Source organism: Triturus cristatus, chromosome 3_1 (assembly GCF_964204655.1).
Source record: "Triturus cristatus chromosome 3_1, aTriCri1.1, whole genome shotgun sequence".
NCBI classification, from domain to species: Eukaryota; Metazoa; Chordata; class Amphibia; order Caudata; family Salamandridae; genus Triturus; species Triturus cristatus.
Genome location: NC_140583.1, coordinates 140,039,088 through 140,051,608, shown reverse-complemented (window position 1 = coordinate 140,051,608; position 12,521 = coordinate 140,039,088). Strand labels below are relative to the sequence as shown.

Below are 12,521 nucleotides of genomic sequence, written 5' to 3'. Positions count from 1 at the left end.
ATACCATAAAGCTGTTCATAAATGGGCCCAGTGCCACTACACCATCCTCACCCCCATCCTTGCTTAACCTTACGAAATCAAAGAAAGAGCCCCAGCAAACCTGGTAGAGCCACTATAGCAATACAGGGACTTAATTTCAACAAGTGTCTGCCGGAACGTTCAGCAACAAAAGGTATTAAAACATGCAAATTTACGGCTATAACATATACCATGCCATAGAACGCTTTATAAATGGTCCCAGTGGTACTACATCACCTTTAGTAACTAGACATCTGCACGTTACTAAAGTCTGTGTTTGCTTAACTGTACAAAATCAAACGGAAATCCCCACCATTCCTAGTAGCGCCACTATACCCATACAAGGGGTTAATTTTAACAGGTGTCTGCCGGAACACTTATCACCAAAAGTATTCAAACATGCAAATTGGGGGGGTAAAATATAAACCATCCCATATCACGTTTTATAAATGGGCCCAGTGGGACTACACCACCTTTACTAGCTAGACATCTATATGTTAATAAAGTCGTTTTAACACTCTGTAGAGTGTATAGCAGAGGATGGGGAGAGTAAACAAAGTTCTAATTCCCAAACTTTTGATATACTGTCCCTTTTACTGTATGTATATTAAGGACATTAAATTGAGTGAAAAATTTGACGAGTGTCTCAAACGGGATAGTGAAGCTGAGCACCGGTAAAACCCGGACCACTTAAACACCTAGGTATATTCACCACAGAGACACAGCCTGACAATTAGTATCACTTATCACCTGTAGTTTACTAATGTCAAGAAAGTCATACAGAAAATATACCGTACATTTTAATTTCTTTTTTTATCTCACACATTTATAAAACATCTCTTCTAAAGAAACACTCCCCAACCACTTTTATTTCATAAGAACAGACAATCATTAATACGTTTACTACCATATATTTTAGTATATCTACCTTCTATTATTCACGAGTCAAACTACTAAAACTATTAACTATACCCAAATGCAGTCCAAAAACCATGTTCATTTTATATCTCAACCTATGATCAAATGATTCAAACTATGCGTACATATAAAAGAAACGTATCACTTTTACTATCTCCATCTCCTCTCCATGTAATCTCCAAACACTATAGACGGTCTCACAGTACAATAACCTACCTAGATTTGTATTCCAATATACCTCTCAGTGTCAAAAATGACACCACAACCTGTCCACTTAACATTTCTGAGTTTGGTTTTTTTGCTTTTAACTTAATACATACATCTCCTACCCCCCACCTTCCCCACTATTTCCACAAAAAGTTTAATTTGCAATCTGCTGAGGACCACCCAAAGGATATCCTGATAAAGCATAACCACCCAGGGGTGTAAAGAGTGAAGTTAAGTGCCTAGAGTCCTCGCTCAACAAAACTTTATGGTAGCCAATCGAGGACACTGAACACCTTAGCCTCCCTAGCAGTGATGGCTCCTCTACATTGTGGGGTAGAGGTTGCCGGTCCACCCAGATATTCCTGTTACGATCACGAAGATCAACCCCTATTCTGATATTCTTCCCTCCATCTTTGGGTGCCAAGACTACAGGCACTAACCATTCAGAAGGTTCTATCTTCTTTATCATTCCTTAACATTTTTGTGTTTTTTAAAGTTTATTTTTGTTTGAAGTTTGTGTGTATCTGTCCCAAGTTAGACACATTTAAAACGTTAATATAGGAATGTGGGAATGGAGGTGACTGGATAGTGTTCCAATGCAGTCTGTGATTAATTTGAGCCAGTGGCTGACAGTGGGGCCACAGACACTCATTTTTGAGAACCAGCACTAATTTTTCCTCATCAGATCTTTACTGAGCTCAAGAGAGGGGAGAAATACACAAAGGGAAAATGAATGACTAAGAGAGAAATGGAAAAAACAACACAAATGGAGAAAGCATTGACATGCAAGCGAGAAATAATGAGACGGGGAGTGTCTTGTAGTTGATTGTAGAGATGTGAAGTGGATTCAAGACTGCCAACATTGGTATTGGGTGTGCCGTTATTCAATGGTAAAAACCGCAGGCTTCTGGGCAGAGCTGTGGGCGCCGGTGGTCTGAGACAGTTAAAACTTTTACACTTTACCAAAATTATATATAATAAAATACCTAATTACAGGGAGGGGCTTTAAGACTGCCTGCCTCCGCCATTGGTCTGTTGTCAGTCGCACTTTTCTCCACCCATAGGACAATGGGTAAGCTCACTTCAGTCATTGGCTGTCTTTGTGAGTGATGGTATTAATTACTTTCACAACAAGCACATCGACCCAAAGTAGTTCTCCCTCAGTACCAGACAGTACTATGGCAAAGTCTACTTTGTGCGGCCAATAAAATATTTAGCTTTTGGCCAGTTTTAAAAATGTTTTTTTATAATTAGCATGGCTTTGTCAGCATCCCCAAAATAGATTTACAAACACTATGGAAAAAAACAAGCATTGACAAAGTAAAAAAAAAGGTTGTCTGCCAAAGCCAGACCTACCTGCTTTGCCATTGGTTATTTAACAGTAATGTTGGGATAATGTTCGTGCCGGGCTCTGTGCAGCATGCAGTGGCATGTCAGCCCAGCTGTAAGTAAATGTTGCAGCTGCACTGATGTGTACAGTAACCTTAGACTGAAGGGAAAGGGTGGCTCGTTTGTTCACACATGATGAGGATGGAGTGTGCTCGGGTGTGAAGAGAGCGCTAGGTGGTTGTGCACGCAGCAAAGGAGTTTATTGGCCCCCTTGTCCCTGGATCACCGCTGTATTACCTGCCTCATAATAGAACTACTAGCAGTGCTCCCAGGCTCTTCTTACTTGCAGTATCTGGTAATTTTAGGGCTCCAGGTTTCTTTTACCAATTGATAAGGTAACAAGCTCTTTGTGTTGTCATTATACTAGAGGAGGGCGAGCCAGCAAATTAACAGGGAGAGGCGAGTCAAGGGTCTGGCTCAGCTTGTAGATCCCACCATGCATGAATAGAGCCCTGAAAATATTTGCTATGCAACTCTTACTACAAACACGATGTAAAATATGCTTAAGTATCAAATTTAAAAAAGTGTATTCTTTAACATGTGGGAATTTTGACACTAATTGGGCACATTATTGCACTGCGAGGTGCTTGTTGGAGTTATATTTTTGTACAACTAGAAGTCTGAACTCGCATATTTGAAAGTGCTTTCATACATGATAATAAAAAGAGTTTTGGTGAATTAAACATTTGCCTAAGTTAAGATTTATTCAGTTTTTCAGGTTTCACTTTGTACAAATCGGTCAATGAATGGATATGTATTTGTCTTGCCTCGTGCTAAAGCTTTATTTTTTCCCTCTCTGTGCATTTTTATGCAGTTTTAAAATGTTGCCAAACTCGCCCATATGTTATTTGCGTGCTTTACATGAGCACTGGTTATATTACTCAAGGTCACATGCATTGTTTATAGGTGCTGGGACATTAAATGATTTGCTCAGATTCACAGGATGTTGAGCGGGCGCCGACCCCCACAGTCTGCTCTGAACATGATGCCTCATCCTGGGTGGAGGGAGGCAGGCAGGCGGTAGCCACATGAAAGCTCGACTCATCAGGCCAGAGCATGGCTCGAGCTTTCATTGTCTCCCCCAATTCAACTTGAGGAAGTGGTTTCCAATCCAGCCAGCCGCTGCTTGCATACAACTATTGAATCGATGAGCCACCTCCTCAATGTTACTCGTGGTAGACAACACAATTTGTGTGTCATCAGTGTAGGAGTTGGTTGAAAAACAGAGGGATCTAATAAGTTTAGTGAGAGGGTCCACAGAGATATTGAATATGGTGGAACTGAGCAACAACCCCTGTGGTATGCCGCCGTACTTGATTTGCACTTGTCCTGTACCCGTCTCTGAGTTTCCTTGTAAAAAGGGTATGTGTGTGTGTCCAAGGTGTTTGAGAGCATTTAAGTGAATCTGCAATGGTTATGAAACGATGACACTAGTCCACATTGGCTTGGTGAGTGTCAGGTGACATCAACCCAGTACTTTAAATGGGCCGGTACTCACCGGTACTGAGTACCAGCACTTCCGAATTTTTTTGTCGTCCGTACCGGCACTTCTCTGTAGCCAGGGAGAGTACCGGTACCCTGTTCCACAGCACGGAAGGCACAGGTTAGGTTTCTCCTCCGGGACACATTCCGCTCTGCTTCTGAGGAGCATGTAATTATGTGTAATGGGTTAATTTGTTTTATTTCCATAAACGCATTTCTTGTGTGTTTTGACATGTGCTGCAACTGGTACACAAGTCATTAGGTACCTTCGCTTATTGCTTTTCGCCCCGCCCTTAACCCCGCCCACTTGCCACGCCTCTATTCTAATGAGGACCTGCACTTATTTTTCCCCATTTAAAGCACTGCATTAACCACTTTAAGTGCTCTCCATTGAAGGAGATTGCTGATATCTGTTTCTTGGCATGGAGGATGGCACCAATAGAACTTGGCAACCTCAAAACATGGATACAAGGTCTTGTATTCAATTACTAGGTGGAAAAAGTTTAAACCATTATACAAAGAAATTGCTGCTCTGTTGTGACACCAAAGTTTGGAAGAGATTAGATAGACTTACCTGTAGTGCGGAGAATGGTGGAATCGATTGGGCCCTCTCAGGGTTCCAAGGTCACATTTATAGAGTGCTGTCCAATAAAAGTGTTAAATGGGTTCTTCTGAAAAAGGAAGAAAGACTCTGTACGGGTTTTCTGACCTTTACCCTGATACAGGTGTTTTGTGGCCTGTTCTTACTTTTTCATCTAAAGATGTTGTGTGGTCTCTCTATTGTCTGATGGCTTCCCTGAAAACCCCAATCTCATGAGAAGTCGATAATTGTTTCACTAAGCAAAGCTTTCAGGGGAATCGTATTTTGATGTGCTGGGAACTGACGAGCATGAATTTTAAAGAAAAATGAATTTGACACCAAAGGGGTCATGATATGTAGAGGAGGGATTTGAAAAATAGATTAAGCTTTCTTGAATATTTTTGCTGTAGGGAGTGGGTTGGAGGACATCACAACAGTGCATAGGGCCTACTTTAATGTGCAGTCTGATATCGTTGGTTATAAACCATCACTGGGTATCTGGATACCTTATTGTAGGAAAGATCAGCCAACACGTGTTGACTTAATTCTTTTGATAAATAAACCTCAAACAAACACAACCTGGAGATGCCTGATCACCAAAAGCGATTGATGCAAATGCTTGAGCCAGTCTTAAACATTGGGAATCCTCTAGGTGTCATTCCAAGCTGTTGTATTTTCTCGCCTTGCTCTTTTCCGAAGATTATCAATCCGACATCACCTGCCATGGATTTGCCGAGAGGATGCCATGAAGCTTGAACTTCTAGGCCATGTCTGATCTGCAGCACCAGCTGTGTCCAGGCACTGTATGTCCTCTCTGGTGAGGTATGGCTTGAGTCCTTGGATACTGCCAACCCTGGGCTCACGTTTTAGGTATTTGCAGTGGTTTGCTCACCCAGTAAACAACTGTGTTGCAGCTGATTTTAGCAATGGCACACAGGAGCTAAAAACCTTGAATCAAACCCTGCACAGGGGGTTTTCTAATTTTTATTTTACTTTTTTGGTGTTTGTCAAGAGTTGCTGGTTTTATATTGCTTTTTTATTATTTTTTTTTAACCAGGATTTGTACTTTTATTATTTATTTATGATTTTATTTCTGCTCTAAATACAAATTATTAGTAATGGATGCACTGGACTAATTGCACGCAAGTCCAAGCTATGTCATGCATATTCCCAGGTATCGCAGCCTTGCCCACGGTCTCTCCCTCACTAACTTCTTATGTACACTGACCCAGAAGTACTTCCCTGCACTAATTCGATCTGTCTTCTACTGCGTTTCCTCATTCCAAAACTTTGCTTCTATTTACACGGTATCTTCTTTACTGTCAAAATTCAGTAAATGTGCCTGTAACCTCTAACGACAACAGGACGCAGAAACCAGATTTTCTTTCATAAATATGCAATATTAGGTGATTGCAAAAATTATGTGTGGTGCAAGTAAGGAAAAAAAAGCACACCAGTTGGAGAAGGACTGAACGACATCCGAACAACCCGCATTAGAAAACCCATTAGGTCTGGTGTTGGCTGCCAGCCTTTTAGCTTTGTCTTGTTTTGTCATGATTTTTGTGATGCTTCCTATGGTGTGTTGCTCTTTTTGGGTTTAAATGTAAAACACTAGCTAAAGCAAGGTTAATTTATTATCTCGAGAGGCACACGTTGCTATGAAGGGAGTTGTTGTATGCAGGTGTGCTCCTTGTGAGAGATCAGAAATGCATCACTCCACGTTGGCCATTGGCTGAAGAGGGCTGGCCCACGCCCCATGCTGCGCAAAGGCCTCAAGGGCGTCTGAACACTGTACACGGAAAGCATTTGCAGTCCAAAGAGCATCTCTGCAGTGCAAAAAGATCATTGCAGACGTCACTGCAGCACATATAGTATTACATGCAAAAGCGTGAAACATGATCAAGTGGATAAGGATCCGTGACTCTGCAGACATGGGGAGCAAGGTCCTTTGCAAGCGGAGAATGACGAGGTATGTCTGTAAGAGATATATACAGCTATCGATCCCTAACCGTATATGTGATCCCGGGATTGCTGGGGAAGTTGAGCGGAGTCCGGTCCTTGCATCGGCAAAGAGCTCTAAGGTATTGCAACAGTAATGCATACCCTAGGACGTAAATAGCATCTGGGTATTTATAGGTTCTATAGAATCTGAGGACAGGTACCACCAACATAGGAGATGCCCTCTATGCAGATCCTAAATGAACAGAATTGGGTGATGCTACATTTTAGTCCAGAAGTATTTGAGTTTGTGTTTAGTAGATTTTCAAGGGTAAACTGTTTAGAAGGGGTGGGGTTCAGTGGAGGCTGGAGGAAGCCCAGGTTGAGTACAAGACCTTTGGTGGATTGTAGAAAAAGCTGTGATCCACATCTCAACAGATGAAACCCGACCATCGCCAGTCCTTCTTGGACCTTCTTGCGCTGACTTGGAACGCTCCTCCATGAGATAAGCTGGTTATTGTAGAGCAATAGCTCTGAAGCATAGACCAGCTAGATGAAGCGAAGGGGCAACCAGACCCTTGTAGTGCATCCTTGGGGTTGGCGCGTCACAGGTACACCCTTGGTTCCTAATGTCTCTCTTGGCACAGCTGAATCTTGATCATAGTTGTCGCTGTCCTTGGTGTGTCCTATGGGCCCCCCTCTTCCCCCCCCCCCCCCCCCCCCCAAAATGTGGTTTACTAATTCAATTCAACTTTATTGGTACACATCAGTATTTACTGTCCAATCACAGCGAAGATTGAGAACCATGTTGTGCCCCATCTAAACCATCAGTTTCATTGAAGGAGACCTGGAAAGGGGTCTCCTAGGTTGTCTTGTTCCAGATTCCATTATCCAGGTGTACTTCGTCCCATGCACTCTCTCATGCAACGTTGTCTTTTATGCTTTTGCGCTGTCGACGTTATCTTCTCCATATCCCTGTCCTGTAAATCTATTGTCTTTACCTGTTGTCATTACTCTCGTAATCCTTCCTTTGCATCTGTGTCATCGGTGCATTTCTTCACCTTTATTGGGAATAAAAATTAGCGGTCCCCGTTTCACTACTTTTCTCCCAATTCAGTCCAGGAGTTCCAGCCTTGGTGCAGATACCTGTCCCTGCCACCCATCTCCTCTACTATGTATCTTACAGTGACCTCAAAACTGTCTGTAACATTTCCCAGCCGGTACTGTGCCATGGCTGCCTTTTAATGGCCCTGAATTTCTGTTCTTTCTTAACAGATGCAGAGGATCTATACATGAAGCAGGCAGCAGTATTCATTGAAGATGCAATCCAGGTATGCAAAGTACATTCACTGCCTTCATCATCTGATTATGGTTTGTTGAATATATAGGAATACGTTACTCATGCGTATGTACTGCCTTATTTTTTTAATTTTTATTGCAGGCGTGTCAGAATATGCCTGTAATAAGACAATGATGTCAATACTTGCCTATAATAGTTTATCACAAGTGCTTAGTGGCTCCGTAAGGCCCCATGACTCAGCCGGTAGTCACCGTGCCTCATAACCACCGTCACCTGAACACAATCGCCGTGAACCCGGAAGCAGGGAGAATAAAATGGCCTCCTACCTCTTCCGGGGCACCAACATCATCTCGGCTGTCTGAGAGCCCCGTGCCTTGCAAATTCAGAGGAGTGTCCACCCCTCTTGCCAAGAGCAACGTCACAGCCCTACCTCAGCAGACAGACTTAATCAGCAGCATGCTGAACGGAAGGCCTGAAAGCAGCAGTCCAAGATTTGGTTTACAGCCCTCGAATATAGAACGAGAATAGATCCGTCGAAGCAAGTAAAATATTCTGTAAGGAAGGAACTGGCAAAAGTGGGCATATTTCTGAAAAGGTACTAGTTATTTTTAGACTGTTTATTAGAAATAACGTTTTTGAAGCTGTTGTCATCCTTCTCTGTAGAACAGAGGCCAGCGGGTTCAAGTGTGTTCCTTCAGGTGTCGCATGTTTACAAGGCGTCCAGCACCTCAGGGGGCTTGTTGTCACTGGTCTTCTCTCCTGCCTAACCAACCACCGAGCGTTCAGCTTCCATCTGAGGCCTCGGAGTGCGGAGGAGCATTCCAAGTCCAGTGGTGAGGTGCCTCACAGAGGGGCGCCTGGAGCAGCGAAAGCTCGGCACCTCAAGGATGGAGACTACTCCAGGGGTTTTAATAACTATCCGCCTTTGCTACGTATTTCCCAAGTAGGAGCCCGAGGAAAGCTCTTGGAGCAAAGATGAAGCGATGCTCGTTAAAAAGAGAACCTGGTGTACATGGGGTGCCCTCTGGCATCACTTCGTCGAGGAATTGCCCCGCACTTAAGTCTCTTTGTTTAAGGCTTCTGTCAAGGTGAACCAACCCGGATACGTCCTTGGCAATGGCAGCTAGCAACCCCCGGATCAGCAATGGCTGCGTTCTATAAACCTGGATAGTTTGTCCACAACATTTCAGTCTTTGCAGTGTACACCATGACTCCTTTGAGAGTGCTCCCTTCCTACCCCAGGCCCGACACTCCCTCCCACCTTGTATACGCCTCACTCCCCCGCCCCCCCCTTTTTTTAAATTCACCTTCTCTTTTAGATCTTTCTTTCCTCTTTCATATACATACCACCCCCACTGTCCAACACTCCTGTTTTCTTTGATACTCCACAAAAAAAAGAATATATATATATATATTTATTTCATATTCTTTCTCCATAGAATCCTATGCTTTTAAGAAACCAAATTAAGGCCCTTGTCTAAAGTTTCGAGCGACTGCATATCCTGCGATTTTTGGAGGAAACCTTAAATACAAAGTGCAATCTGGCCCAGCCATGGAGATATTATAATATTTGTACTTTATTGAAATGGTACCAAGCAGATGGCAATGCATGTATCTGCCTACTAGGAACTACAGCTGCTGTATTTAGTGTGTTTATAGATTACATACCATCCATACAATGTACTGCACAGACCCTCCTGTATGGACTACACGATAGTACATACTTTTTATTATTACATTATCTTGCACTGAACAAATGCAAGGATTTGTAGGAGCCTTGTGCCATTGCTAGTCATCTTCTATAGATTTCTTGAGCGCCAGGTGTCAAATGGAAGTTTCCATCCTTTGTTATTTTTTTATGTTTCTTTAATGGCAAGGGTGGGTCTTGGTGCTCACTAGACTAATGCATCCACTTCAGAAATCTGTGTTTGACTTCATGTGCAGAAGCTCCAATCCTGGTGAGGTCCTTCGGCCTTCCATCCTTCCCAGGACATTTACTGTTAGTTTCAAGATATATGCACAGTAGTTGCGACCATCGATGGAGTGCTATTTCTTGCTCAATTCTAGGTGTAACTGATTTGGACATAATAGTCAGTTCTACACCACCAGCATAAAGTGCTCTTCCATCGCTGCTCCTAGCTGGAGGAGGGATACCCGCACGACGTGGGACCAGTGCACACACCTACACAAGATGGGTCTCCGCACAGGTTACATCAACCATTTATGTCGTCCGGTTTGTAGATCTGTTGTACTTGGTGTTCACATGCTGCAGTGTTTTTGTCTGTGAGATAATTCAATGAGTTCACGCTAGCCATTGGCACCTTTTATTAACCCCCTGACCACATGTTCCAATCCCAGAGAGGCCAACTCGACCTTCTGACGTTAGTAAATTGGGTCCCATTAACTTCCTGTCCTAGAAACTACTACAGTGTGGTATGAGTGCCATATAAAAATTAAGAGATGTTTCTCATGGAAATGCATACAGAAGACTGGGTATGTTATGACCATGCTGCTGTTGCTAGCCAATGGAAAGCCGTGAGTTACGTGAACTATGTGTGCTCCCCCATCCGTCTGCTGATCACACTGCCACTTTCTGGACTCTAGAATTTGAGGATGGGCTTGATGGAGAACCCATCACACCACCCTTCCCTAGTCCATGCGAGAGTTCACTGAGGGTCCGTTCGCCAGGGCTTGTTTGCGAATCAGCCCTCTGGCGCTGAAAGCAGATTTCTCCACCTACACAAAGCTATTAACCGCTGTAAATGTGCCTTTATGATGGAAATGGCTCCAAATCCACTTGACCGGCAGTCACAGAAGGCTACTGATGGGCATAATGGTTTTACTGTTGCATATGTTTCTGCCATAAATGTATAAATATCTTCAGAAGTAAATCTCACAAGAGGGTTGGGATTGGACACATCAAACAGTGGTTTGTTTCAAAAGGTTGTCAATGCTCAACATGTATTTATGGACGTTCACAAACTCCAATCTGACCCTGTCTCACACTGGAAATGGTTGTCCTTTTACTCCAGCAAAAGGCTCAGGTAACTGCTTCTAGGAAGGTAGAGGGAATGAATTGCTCTTGAAACTAGATAAGGGGGTAGTGGAAGGCGTTTCTCTGAATAGTACACCCGCTGCTCTTCCTCAGTGCCCAGAATTGAGGGGTAACATCGGAGCGATGACTGTTGGTGACGCTCTCCTCCATTCTGGATTCTGTGGTGCACTGAAGCTCTTGTTCTGATCTTCTTGGAGTGTCTGGGGTGGCCATCAGACTGTTTCTAGTGTTAGATAAACCGACCCCAAAAATAATAGGGGCGTAATGCAGGCACCTGTAGCCCCTGTAGTACAAGTTATCCAGGCCTAAATAGGGTCCCCCTTTCAGCTCAAGATGAATATATCTGAAATATGATAGACCCTTGTTCACATTCTGCAGGGGCACCCATCATTTTGCATTACATCACTTGACGCATATTTAATACTCTGCCACAAAGGTCTCGTTATGATGGTACACTAGGTTTGCCTCGGCTGGAAGTATTATTACTGGTCTTTAATAATCTGGAAACCTTTTTGGTCCATGTTTGTTCTAGAGGTTGAGAATGCTTGTCTTGCATGTTTTCTGATGATGTTTCAGCCTGGCTTCAGGGGTCATGTTATCAGCCTGTAGCAGGTCCTTCCTCGTTTGGTTTGCATTGGTCTGGGTTTGCATTTCTGGATTTGTGACTGTTCTAAGGATTTAGGGAGGATCACCCTGGGAACATTTCTCTGTGGGCCACTGTAAGAAGTGGTTAGGAAAGGGCATGGATTTCTTGAACGTCCGTTTGTAGATTTTGCTTGGCACTTTTGGAGTGAGAACCGACGGGCGAACATGATCAGTAGATTACCTCAACCGAGAAAAGGGGAGCAGGAAGCAGTCTAGTTCTGTGAGCTTAGGTGCGTCTCTCGTATGCATAAAATCACTTTCTGTCAAATTTGGTGTGACTGCACTATCTGAGGGATGTTCCATGTTTCCGTGTGTTGTGTATTATTTATTTTTATATATTTTCTCTTGATGTTCTCTTTTTCTGTCCGAGTTCTCTCTCTGCCCCTCTCTTTTAGCTGACACTGTGTATTTCTTTTCTTCCCTCTCTCTTGGTCTCAAACTCGGTGTCTCTCCTCACTTTCTGTCCATCTCTTTCTCCCTCCCTTACATTGTCTCCACCCCTTAACCCCACAAAAATGTCTAAGGCCCCGATTTAGACTTTGCCAGACGGATTACTTCATAATAAACATGGCGGATATCCCATCCACCTTATTTCAAGTGTGTTAGATGGCTTGTCTGCCTTATTACTAGTATGTTCAATATCCCATCTGCTTTATTACTGTGGAAAATCACTCTCTTGGTCTTAACCTTACAAAAAAGGCCAGTAGTTGGAGGTCTGCTAAGTATATTGAATTTAATATCGCACGGGCACACACATTCACAGCGCAGGCATGCCTATGAAGACAGGCAGTTTGGGCTGGACTGTTCCCATGAGGAGCAGGGTCAAGACTGACTTGCATATGGCCATGTCTGAACTGGGGTGGCGTGGTGAGCAAAAGAACGATGGATTAAACCCAGATTTGTGATTGGTTGAAACGTTTCAGCGCTCCGTCCATCATCTTGTTGTGTTTGCTATGAAGAGAGTGGACATCGAACAAAGAGCGGCAAGG

The 12,521-nt window shown here is 43.4% G+C and overlaps 1 protein-coding gene across 2 annotated transcripts in view; it reads left to right on the top strand.

Annotated features, from left to right (window-relative positions):
* TPCN2 (two pore segment channel 2) overlaps positions 1 to 12,521 on the top strand; it is a 261,921-nt gene that overhangs the window by 42,043 nt on the left and 207,357 nt on the right. For both annotated transcript variants that reach the window (XM_085643579.1, XM_085643578.1), the window contains exon 2: positions 7,808 to 7,863. In XM_085643579.1, coding sequence (XP_085499705.1) covers positions 7,808 to 7,863 — 56 coding nt within the window. The remainder of the gene's footprint in view (positions 1 to 7,807; positions 7,864 to 12,521) is intronic.